The sequence below is a fragment of the Penicillium cinerascens genome (genome assembly GCF_028974065.1).
Source record: "Penicillium cinerascens strain IBT 15544 chromosome Unknown contig_16_segment0_segment0, whole genome shotgun sequence".
Lineage (NCBI taxonomy): Eukaryota > Fungi > Ascomycota > Eurotiomycetes > Eurotiales > Aspergillaceae > Penicillium > Penicillium cinerascens.
In genome coordinates, this window is record NW_026695286.1 from 223,307 (window position 1) to 235,118 (window position 11,812).

General features: G+C 52.6%; 4 protein-coding genes across 4 annotated transcripts; 3 read left to right on the forward strand and 1 right to left on the reverse strand.

Moving 5' to 3' along the window:
• Positions 1–197: 197 nt before the first annotated feature.
• Positions 198–1,378, forward strand: N7498_000078 (uncharacterized protein; the record flags this gene model as incomplete). The annotated part of the gene is made up of 3 exons (XM_058447141.1): positions 198–330; positions 383–638; positions 688–1,378. The coding sequence occupies 3 exons, from the start codon at positions 198–200 to the stop codon at positions 1,376–1,378; spliced, it is 1,080 nt and encodes a 359-aa protein (XP_058312552.1).
• A 1,255-nt stretch (positions 1,379–2,633) lies between these two features.
• N7498_000079 (GTPase-activating protein LRG1) lies at positions 2,634–6,428 on the reverse strand (the record flags this gene model as incomplete). Its single annotated transcript, XM_058447142.1, has 5 exons — positions 2,634–3,056; positions 3,114–4,495; positions 4,551–5,204; positions 5,259–5,961; positions 6,048–6,428. 5 exons carry the CDS (start codon positions 6,426–6,428, stop codon positions 2,634–2,636), a joined length of 3,543 nt encoding a protein of 1,180 aa, XP_058312553.1.
• A 1,350-nt stretch (positions 6,429–7,778) lies between these two features.
• N7498_000080 (Ubiquitin-conjugating enzyme E2) lies at positions 7,779–9,519 on the forward strand (the record flags this gene model as incomplete). Its single annotated transcript, XM_058447143.1, has 8 exons — positions 7,779–7,811; positions 7,860–7,893; positions 7,958–8,052; positions 8,116–8,137; positions 8,185–8,281; positions 8,335–8,346; positions 8,408–8,576; positions 8,629–9,519. The coding sequence occupies 8 exons, from the start codon at positions 7,779–7,781 to the stop codon at positions 9,517–9,519; spliced, it is 1,353 nt and encodes a 450-aa protein (XP_058312554.1).
• Positions 9,520–9,902: 383 nt separating this feature from the next.
• Positions 9,903–11,216, forward strand: N7498_000081 (C-3 sterol dehydrogenase/C-4 decarboxylase; the record flags this gene model as incomplete). The annotated part of the gene is made up of 2 exons (XM_058447144.1): positions 9,903–10,478; positions 10,554–11,216. 2 exons carry the CDS (start codon positions 9,903–9,905, stop codon positions 11,214–11,216), a joined length of 1,239 nt encoding a protein of 412 aa, XP_058312555.1.
• Positions 11,217–11,812: the final 596 nt, after the last annotated feature.

Genomic DNA, 11,812 nt, shown 5'->3' on the forward strand with positions numbered 1-11,812 from the left:
GTGAGGGAAGCAAAGGAGGAGATGTTAAGGTAGAGTCGAGGTGCAGGGACGGCGGTGATGACGATGAGGTGAAGCTCGGGATTCTGCCACTGCCCTCCGCCCGCCGCCGTTGTTTGTTGTGGCCTCGCGCCTCCGCCTCTTCTTGTTCTTAGATCACTCGATTACTCCGTCATTTCCCCCAATTCTCCACCTTCAAAATGGCTACTTTGAAACGCAAGTCTCCTGAGTTTGCTGATGCGCCCGATGTCACCCCTACCGGCCCGCCGATCAAGCGTATGCGTCTGACCCAGACTCAGAAGCAAGCATTGATCGACAACCTCCAGCTTGAAAGTGAGTGAAACCTGGGATTGTAATAGGCACAACAGTGCTGACAAGCCGGCAGTCACTGAAAGAGCTCGCAAGCTTCGCTCGCAGTATGCTTTGCAGGCAAGTGACCTCCGATCACGCATTGAACGACGCGTCAACCGTATCCCCATGTCTCTACGCAAGGCCACTATGGGCGAGCTCCTCGAAAAGTACTCGAAACCCGCAACCACATCACCCATGCGGAAGGCTTCACCTGCTAAGGCGTTCAGAGCGCCACCCAGCATTTCCATCGACCAGGCCCTTGCACGCGATGGTCGATCTCGACGCACAAGGCAAGACAACTCACATTGACAAGCTGGGTTCTTACTAACAAGTTCACAGCCATGATGACCACTACTCTGACAAAGAAAATGCGCCGGCAACGGGTGAACCCGAGGGCTTGAAGAACCCCAAGCGGCGCGGCAAAGCCCCGGCGGCTGGCGGTGCCTCGCGCGTCGCATCTCAAGAAGTGCGAGCAAACGACAACCGCATTCTGTCCCCCAAGTCTCTGAACTCGCGAACTTACCCACAATCTCCCTTCCGTGCTTCTCCCGAAAAGGGTCAGCCGTCATACTTGTCACGCCCTACCTCTCCACTGAAGCCCTCGAGTCCCTTGCGCGCAGCCGGCGGAAGTTCCCGCCCACGCGGCGCCACCACCTCCACGGCCAGGGACAACTATCCATCCTCTCAAGTCAAGAAGACGTCTGCACGCGCTGCGACTGGCCCCCGGGCTGTCAAGTCTCCTCTTCCACGTCCTGCCACTCGACAGGGATACGAGCGCAAGAACAGCATGTCATCAACCGCTTCCTCGGGAACCACCGTTCAGAAACCTACTCGTACTGGCACAAACGCGAGGAAAGCAACGACGGGAACTGCTTCCTCCACGGCCAAGAAGACTGCCGCTGCCCGGCCGCAGGCTGCCTCTATGGCTGTCAAGAAGACCGCCGCCGCAGCTACTGTGCGCAAGACCACCGCACCCGCATCCACGACAGAGGCCACGACCCGCACGAGAGCTCTGCGGAAGCGAGTGTAGAGTTCTCCATCGATTGAATTGCCGCATACCAGTTCGGTGTTATACCGGGGGTGTTTTGTTTGAGCGTGAATCTCGGGAGTATTGCCACCATGGACATGAAAATTGAGTCCGGGCATTTTGTATTGTTTTGGGCTGGGATCATACAGTAATATTCGAAATCACATTTACCTAATTCTCTTTCATATTCCAGGCGTTCCGCCGAAACCCACCATTCAGATTAGGATATGATCTAGGACACGCATCGGGGCGGGTTTTATTCCTTTTTTTTGGTGAAATGCTCGTCTGTGAATAATGATAATCTCGCTACTGGTGTTTTCCATGTCTGCCCTTCCGCCGCAGGGCTAAGCCTTTCCTGTTTCAATAGTCAATTCAGACAAACACCCACCCTATTGTCTCATTTCGACCTCTCCATTCTCGGGACTAGCTCTTCGGACCTCTCCCAAGTGCATCCAAAGCAGGTAGGTTCATATTGATTCAGTCTAAGATGCAGACCTAGTAATCTGCAGAATCTTGGATACAATTCGGTAGCTAGTCACACATTACAGGAGCTCGAGTAAGAAAAATGATAATGTATATCTCTAATCCACGGCGGAAGAGGCAGGTAGGCCGAATAAAAGAATTTAAAGAGGTCAGCGCAGTAAAGTAAAAGCTACATTGGGACTCAGCCAGGTATCATTGCAATCATGCTGGTTGACGAGCAACAATTGAAAAGAAAAAGATCCGTGGCCCTATAGCGCAATGCCATCGGCCTAAAGAAGGTAAAAAGAACAAAGAAGCAGTAAACAAAGAGGACCAAGGTAAAACCCGGAGCCTGGTCCAAGCAAAAAAGAAAAGGAACTTCACAAGCTCGATGGGGGAATGGGAGCAGTCCATTGAAATGGAATATGGGTATGACTGATCCGCAGAATCAGATGCAAAGATAAGAGAGAAAAAACACACAAAACGAGGCCCCATTAGAGAGACGGACAACCAACAGCAATCAACCACAGGACCAACCAGCTCGCCGATCACTTTTCAGAAGTTTAATGTAGGAGAGCATCGGAAGAAGAGAACTCCGTTAACCAAGCCTGTCAGTCAAGATGAAAGAGAAGAAAGGGAAGAAAGAACGCTAAAGACAAGCCCCCATAGAAAGGAAAAAAAAAATACACCATGGGCAAAAATGTGGCGCCAAGTCAGTTGATGCAAATCAAGGTTCATCGAGGAATGGTGTATCCGTATTGTAACTGTGCATGAAGGAAAACAAGAAAACCGGAGTCTACCCAGTAACGGCACCTGGACTTGGACGAGGTCGGTATGGAAGGTTCTGCCCTTGGCTATCGGTCGCATTTTGTTGACTGCTACCGTTGCTGGCACTGCGTTCACGACGATAGGCCGGTTGCGGCGCCCCATAGTCGCTGGTGGAGTGAGAGTGGCCACTGGGTCCGGCAACATGACGCACTGAGCTTTGCATTTGCCAGGCCGCGTCCTGGGAAGGGTCGGTTTCGATACGTGCGGAGGTTGGCGTGTTTTGGTTATTGCGGTTGGAGGGGGTGATGGTGAATGTCTCGCCGCCGTTCTCAGGTCTGAAGCTTCCCCGAGCAATATCTCCGTACCGCTTCAAGATTTCCTTTGTCGTCACTTCGCTGTTTTCCTTGAAGAGAGTGGGATCGCTGAGGACAGATTGCAAATCCTCCGGGATCTAAGACAGAGAAAATTAGCTTGAACACTTGGTGGGTAGAAGAGACCGTCAACTCACCTCGCACATAGTGTCGTTATACGTTATGAGCGCATTGACCGCCTCAATGGCCATAAAGCTTTCGTCCACCGTACTGTTTTTGGTGTTGGGATACAAAATGTTAGGTGTCATGACAGTCGCGAGGTTGTGGATATCCATCTTGCTTCCAGACTCCTCATCCACGTGGGAGAAAGATGAAGTCCAGTTGAGGAATGTGAAGAGAACCTCCATCGTATCACGATGGGCCTTTGGGAGAAGACAGCAGGTCAAATGAAGCACACGTTTTTGCTTCTCGGGGTCGGATAGCTTTTGCGCCGCAACAAAGAGGCGGTGCAGTTTGAAGGTCATGAGCGGGTCGGGCATTTCACGAAGGAACTTCTTCAAAAGTGCTGCGATCTGTACAGGGCCCTCCTTAGTCATGTCCACTTGGTCATATTTGGTGTCAATCAGTTCCGAGATATCCTTGAGTCGTCGAATGTTACCGTTCTTTCGGAAGACACCCTCCACGGACATGTCCATTTGGCGCATGGCAGAGACAGCGTCATCCACAAGGGCGGGAATGCGCAAAGCTCCAGGACCAACGCCATGGCTAGACTCGGTACCTTCTTTCTCAACCAAGTAATCAAGAGAAACACCAAAGACTCCCTTCTTCTTGCCAGTCTTTTTGTTTTCCTTAAAGGCACGACCGAAGATGTTCCAGATGGTCGGCTTGCGAGACTCAATGAGCGAGAGCAGCTCTTCCATGTTGAATTGGCCTTCCAACAATGGCTCCATGCACAGGACGGCGACGTGGCGAACAATGAAGTACTCCAACGCGGTAAGCTCAGAGAAGTATCGCTTGGTGCGAGACGTGGGCTCCACAATCATGTCCAGTCCTGCTCCGGATAGACCACGTTGATGTCCGGTTCTGTACCTGGGCATTGGTTCACGGGCATCCACGAGCTTGGTGCCCGCATGTCGATAGGCATTCGGTCGCTGCTCCTTGGCCTGTTCGGCTGCGACAATTCGAGGGATGTCATCCAGAGTTAGAGCATCCTGTGCACCGAATGTCAAGTCTTTAACCATTTCGCCATTGGCATCTTTCTCCTCAACAATCTGGAAGCCCGGACCACGAGGGCCGCTACCATCATTTCCAGACGAACCAGGTCGAGTCGCACTTCGACCCTCGGGGCCGTCGATGATTCGAGATGCGCGTGCTCTCTTATACGTCGTGGATAAAGTTCGCTCATTGCGGATCGAACGCAGACGCCGCATCTCCCCAACGGTCTGTTCGAGGGATGACTCTTGGATACTGTCTCGATTGCCGCCGCTATAAGATTGAGAGCGAGTGTTAGACCGTCGGAATTCACCGGGCTGAACCCGGAAGCTCTCCTTGTTATCGTAATCTTTGAGATTAGGATCATCTACAAATGAAGTCAGTGATACCGCGAGTGAGGCTGAATGCAAAGAAGAACAAACCCGAAGTGTGTGGAAGAGTTCCCCCAGCACGAAGAACGGCCAGAAGTCGGGCGAGGGCGACTCTCAGAAGGAAGACAAATTGCTGCAACTTTGAAACTTCAATGAAGCCACCCTGAACACTCGAGTCCAGGTTTTGTTGGTGGGCACATGCCGTGCAGTATGTGCGCTTCTCATCTGCGCACCACAAGGCGTCGGCCAGGTTAGCGGTCAAATCCTTGTCACAGGAGGAACATGACAGATGAGGCGGCTTAAGATGCCATCGGTTCTCTCCAAATAGGACACATTCGTCGTCGATAGGCTGTTTGCAGGAAATGCAACAATCTGAGAATTGATCGGCTAGACCCTCAACTCCAGCCGTCAGATCAACCGGTTCGTTTTCATCCTCGGGCGGAGCAAGCCCTTCGGTCTCTGATAAGTGTGTCAAGAAATCATGTAAGCCATCAGGCGCCGACTTCTCGCGTTCGAGTTTGAGAGCACCCTGGAGGCCGATACGAATAAGAAGCTTGAGATAATGAGCAAGACCGGTAACCAGGGAAAGTAGCTCTTGAGTGACACCAAGCTTCCGAACTCCGGTCTCTTGGGTCTTGGACAACAACGCAAAGAATGCAACAATCTTCTTGCAAAGAAGTTTAGCCTCGCGGCCGTAGGATAATTCTAAAATAACAAGTCAGATATGCTCCAAACTCAAGGACTTCTGGTTGAACTCACCCTTGACGCCCTGCGTTTTAATGAATACAGCCAATTGGTCGACTGCAGAGAAAAGAACTTCAACATGGGCAATGAACCTCTTGGCTACGAGGACACCGTCAATATAAGCCCCGTTGCTCACATGGAGGAGCATGTCGGAGATGCATGCCGCCGAGGATTCTTCAAAGGTGGAGAGAGTGCTCCAAATGTTGTAGACCTTCTCCTCCATCGTATCTTCCTCCTGGCGGATATGCTCACGCTCTTCAGGGGTCGCGTCGAGATCTACTGGTGGCGGCTCCCACGTCTGACCAGTGGGGGAGAGTCGGACATTCCAGAACTTATGGATCATGTAACACTCGGGGTGCCAGTGCTGATTTTGGCCGTTGCGGAAAATCTCAACGAATTGCTTGAGAATTGCCGTATGGCAGCCATGACAACGTTGGGCGAACTGAGTTGAGTAATGGAAGTGACAATAGACTTTTCCTTCGTGCTCGTAGTATGAATCTTGTGCGCCAAATACCGTGGGGCATACAGAGCAGGTGAAATGCTCAATGTGATATTTGCGTTCCAAGGCTGTAATATACGAGCCACGGAGCGCGCCGCCACACTCATGACAAAGGAGACCCAACCGACGGAAGTAGTCCTTTTCGCAAAGAGGGAATTGACAATTGCCATCTTCGGAGTCGACGGGGAAGAACTTGGACGCGACAATTTCACCGCAATCCTACATGGACGTGTTAGAGCCGTCATCCAAAAGATGAAAAAAAAAAAAACCCAAATTTCCACCAAGCGCGAAGACACTCCACTTACGTCGCATTTGAAACATTCCAGATGAAATGTGCCACCAAGCGCTCGAACGAATTGGCCGGTCAAAGGCTCATTACACTTCTGGCAAAGCCGTGACGAGCTTGGTGATTTGTTAGGTCTACCATTGGGGCGCGATCGATCGCGAGCATTGGAACGATCACGATAGCCGGGCTGCTCTGGCTCCAAACCCCTACCTGCGCGATCATCTTGACCGAGTGGGCTGTGATTTCCTCCAGTGCGCGTGGTGGGCGAATCGAATGGGATCAAGCTGTCTTCGGGGGAGGTGGGTGTGTTTTTCTGGTAACCACTTCCGTATCCTGAGGTGTTCACCGTGGGGGTCGGCTTGCCTGCGACCAGGCTGGCCGGAAGTTCACCGGGGGGCATTTTGGTCCCCCGTCAGAAATTAGGATCGAATGGCGGGAGCGACAACGCGGCGGACGCAGCATGCAAGAATATTCCGGGGCGAGACGACGGGGCCGATTCCGATAAAAGAAGCAGATAACAGGGTGTTTTGAAAAAAGATCGAGCGCGTACTGTTCGGTTCCAGGGTAGGTCTGTTAGAATTGGTATGCGGCGGTGGTTGGCAGCTGGAAACAAAGTTCAGCTTGCACTCACCCTCACGCCATGTAGTCACAATACACGGGGATGACAGTGGTGGGCAAGGGACAACCGATGACACGCGAAAGGTCCCGAGGCCGGTGTGAGGTTCAATATCGAAAGGATTGTTGCCGAGGAGAGACGTCTAGCGCGCAGACGGGTTTCCAGAACGTGGCGGGGGGGTCGACGGAGGGTTCAGACGAGCCAAGGGGAGTGGGCGCACGCTACTGGGACAACAGCAGCAGGCAAGTTGAACGGAGAGGAGAGCTCGAGAGCAGGAAACCGACAACCAAAAAAACAGGAGACAGAAAAGGAAAAAGAGGGGGAACAGGGACAGGAGAGGAATGGAGAATGGAGAGGATGGGGCATTTGCACCCAGTTGCCCCCCTAATCGGAGTCCTGGGTCACGTGGGCTCACCGCTCAACTCGACCGATGCGTAGGGCTGTTTGTTATTGATTGGGGGTCATTCATCTAGTCTCGGGTATTCATGGACTTGCTCTACGGCAATGAGAGTAACTGACACCGACTGAGATTTGTGATTGTGTACCTGAATCCCCTTTTGTGTGGTGCCCGCCGAACCACACGGCGCCGACCATGGATCCCCGCTGCGCTTTTTATAGCACGCAGAGACTACACACATTCTCTATGTCGGACGTCTTTAAAATATGCACAGACACCGTCAGTAACACTCCTTAGAACCTCGAGGTTCCATTCTACTCGTCAATGAGCCAACTAGAACCTTCCAGTCGCCCAACCAAGGGCGCCAACAGCTCTACGCGTTTGGGGCCCGGATGTCAGTAGACGGTTGACACCAACACGACGTCAATCGTGATGGCATGATCTGGTACTTGAAACCTACCCCAGTAAACCCAAATAATTCTGGGCGTTCAAACAAAGAATCAAGAGCAAAGGTCCAGGTGGTTTGAGGGCTGAGTGCAAACCAAAGTGAAAAGCGCAGTAACAGAATCGCTGCCTTTTTCGACTTCACACCTTCACCTTCAACCCGCAGCATGCTTTCCAACTTACCTCGTGGCAGAATCTGGGTTCACTTTCACCTCTAATCGGGTCTGTCGACACTTCAACACTTCAACACTTCAACACACGACAGTAACAATTTCGCGGGGCGGGTCTGCAGCATGGCAGACCAGTGTACCCTGCGTCTGATGCGTGTCAGTATAGGCTGTCCCCGATCACCATTTTTAACTGAACCGCGACAGGAGTTGAATGCGCTCGAGAAAAGCGACCAACTGGGTAAGCGATTCCGGAAACCGACATCGCGGGACAGAGTTGGGTACGCTGCCGCTAACCTTGACAGCCATGACCGTGCACTACAAAGAAGGCAATGTACGTGAGATCAGCGCCTTGATTCTGGGCCCTCCGGGCACGCCCTATGCCCTCGGCTTCTATGAGGTAAGGTGTCCATTACCCCAAGAATTCACTGCGCGACACAGTTCATTTTAACCGTCTGACTAGTTCGCCTTCTCTGTTCCCGGGAGTAAGTGCATGGTTTTGCGATGTTGAGTGATCGCTGATGGTGATCAGACTACCCTGCAAGTGCACCCACGGTGCTTATTCGGACCACAAACCAGGGCAGGACTCGCTTTGGCCCAAATCTCTATGCCAGCGGCAAAGTCTGCCTGTAAGTCTCCCAACGGATCTGGCTACAAGACCCCATGCTAACCACCCGACTAGTTCGATTATAGGGTAGGAGATCATGAAATGTTGCGATACACACGCACGCATTCTTTCTAACCAGCTTCCACAGAACCTGGCACGGATCTCGTGGCGAAGAGTGGTCGCCTGCTCAGGGACTAGAATCGGTGCTGCTGTCGATCCAAAGCCTGCTGTCCGCCACACCTTATTTTAATGAACCGGGATATGAGAATCATAATAAGGAGAGCGATCAGGAAAACATCGAGCTTTACAATTCCAAGGTGAGCCGCCCTTGATACCGGAGCCGATGTTCAGAATATTAATGGGTGATAGATCCGGCACGAGAATCTAAGACTGGCGGTAATCAGGCCACTGGAAGAAGCTCTTGGTTTGGTACCTCCGGAAACCCGAGCCGTGAATCGGCCCAGGCCCAACCGTCCACCGGCGAACGACCTTGACGAAGGTCAGCAAGTTCACCAAGAGGAAATGTCAAAGACTGGTGCCTTTGATGATTACCGCAAGCAGCGATTCTTGTGGTACCTAGAGTTGTACAAGCAGGCGGTTCAGGAAGGCCTTCAGAAAGAAGTCTCCAGACAGGGAACCAATTTCCCATCCTTGCCCTTCGAATTCGGAAGCAATGCGATGAGGGGTGAGTGGAACTACCCCGATCTCGAACAGCGAATGAATGTGCTCGAAGCCAAGATCATGGAGGAGACTCATCAGTGGCCAATGGAAGGCATGAAACTTGCTGAAAAGGATGCTGGAATTGCCGTGAACTTGCATGGCCAGCATGAACAGACCGTGGCAGGACTCAGGCGCCGCGGCGACGCCATGATGGACCTGACCCTGGTGGACAATAACCCATTCTTGTGGAAACTCGTTTACTTCGGCCGTCCCATGACCCAGTACGATGGAGGTGTCCTCATCATCAAAATCTACATCAGTCCTCGCCATCCACTCGAGCAGCCACGAGTGTTTGTCGAAACACCTCTCTTTCACGTGCGTTTATCCACCAAGAAGGTGTTGATCTACCTCCCTGCACGAGCCGAAGAGATGAGTCGTCACGTCGAAGGCATCATCGCCTCGCTCGAAGATGAATCCCCGCCTTACAATCCGCTCATGACAGTTAACCCAGAAGCGACCAAGCTTTTCTGGGGTTCTAGGGATCAGCAGCGGCAGTACCACCGCAAGCTTCGTCGGTCGGTTGAAGAGAGCATTGAGTAAGCCAAGTGCTTTTCGCCTGTGCAAGTTCAATGACTAATGGAATCACAGATATCTGTGAATTCACCCGACTAATTTGCGATGGCATGTCAACACCCGGTTCATGCTGGGGTTGCTCGGTGCATAGTTTCTCTGCGATAGATAGAGGGATCCATACTCGGAGTCAGGAAGATAACATGCTACAGATAGCAATACTTCAAAATGAAATAGCTCGAGTCATTTTACATCATAATCACCTCCAGACAGAAGGAAGGATAGAATGTTCGAACGTGCTGACGCCATACAACGTGGCCCCACAAGTCTTATCGTCAGCTGATCTGGCCCCCCGAAGCTCCCCTTTTCACTTCAATCCCGTCCCCATCACTCTCCACTCCATTACCGACACGATGTCCGCAAAAAGGCGCACGCTAGAGCTCGGAAATGTCCTGGTGGTGGGAGGTTGCGGCTTCCTGGGGTGGCATATTGTCGATCACCTTCTGAACTTTCCCTCCGAGACCGACCCCAGCGCCGCGCTACCCAAGCCGCAGGACGATGCGCGGTTCGACTTCCCGACTCTGGGCTCCCGCTACCCGGACTACAAGGCCAAGGTGTCCGTGGTGGATCTGCGCACGTCTAACAACCGTCTACCCGGTGCGACTTACTACGATGGCGATATCACCTCCGTCGACTCCATGATGGAAGTTTTCCGCGCCGTCAAGCCTGACCTGGTCATCCATACTGCGACTCCGTCTGTCCTCGAGGGCAACAAGCCGCTACTATACAAGGTCAATGTGGAGGGAACCCGAACCCTCCTCCAGGTTGCTGGCGGTGAGCACGGTGACTGGGGTGGTAAGTGCAAGGCGTTTGTCTACACCAGCTCGAGCTCGGTCGTGCATGACACCCAGAGCGATCTGATCCATGTCGACGAGTCATGGCCCTTGATCCGTGGCAAGTTGCAACAGGAGTACTACTCCGAGACCAAGGTAGGTCTTGCCAGCCACGGCTCCCACAATCCGATCTTTTTCTTCGTTCGCTAATGCCCGCTCTCTTTCCACCAGGCCGATGCCGAAGAGATCGTCCTTAAGTACAACCGCCAGTCACCTACAAACATGGTGACTTGCGCCGTCCGCCCCGCTGGTATCCACGGCGAAAAGGACACGACCGTGACACACAAGATCCTGGAGCATGGCGCAAACGCCTCGGACACCGTGCTGAAGATGCAACTGGGCAACAACGACAACCTGTTCGACTTCACATACGTCGGCAACGTGGCGTACGCCCACATGCTAGCAGGAGCCCGGCTACTGGCTACGTACGATCGCTACGAGAGCAACCAGGGCGGGCCCCTGGACCACGAGCGCGTGGACGGCGAGGCGTTCAACATCACCAACGACTCGCCTATTTACTTCTGGGACGCCACACGGGCCATGTGGGCGCTGATCGACCGAGTCGTTGAGCCGCATGAGGTGTGGTCGCTGCCGGAGGGACTGATGTTGTCCATTGGTGGACTGGCCGAGTCCGTTATGAACCTGTTTGGCAAAACTCCCCGCCTGACGCGCCGCACGGTGCGCTACTCCTGCATGACTCGCTACTACTCCATCGAAAAGGCCCGCGTGCGTCTTGCCTATCTTCCGGTGATCCCGGTGGACGAGGGTATCGCACGTGCTGTGGGTTACGTGGTTGAGAAGCAGCGCCAGGATTCAGGAAAGAAGGGGTTGTAAAGTGAGGGGACTCGATGAAAAGTATTGTCTATACTGTAATAATATCAGGGCCGCTGCTCTGAGCAATGTTACCGATACACCGAGTTTGTAACCGGATATTCCATCATCTTCCACCCAGATGTGTATTCCTGGCTCCGCACAAGGGACCGCTGATGCCGCGACATTCAGAAATCCATAATTCAGCCATGATGCTTAGTATTCGATGAAGATCCCCTTATGGCCCAAGAAGGCGTGAGTCAGATATAGGCACTCTTGTAGAAAGAAGTCTTTAAAGACATGCCTAGAAAATAGCCCAAAAAGATGTTCAGCCCCGGGAGGCAGTAGGGAAAAAAAATTAGGTCGGCTTTTAGTCTTCTATACACGAGAGACAGGGTGTGCCGAGCAAATTCCTTACCAGGCATGGCAAACGAGATCCTGTCGCTAGACGAGAACCTACATGTCGAGCCTTCTGTAGTCTTCGACTGCGTGCGGCAATAATCGAGAGTTACGCAACGTCTATGGGAAACCATAGTGGGCTCAGGCCAACCCGGTCCAGTGGCATTGGGAGTAAGTCATCACGGCGTATATAAGAATCCAAACGCCATCATAAAAGTATA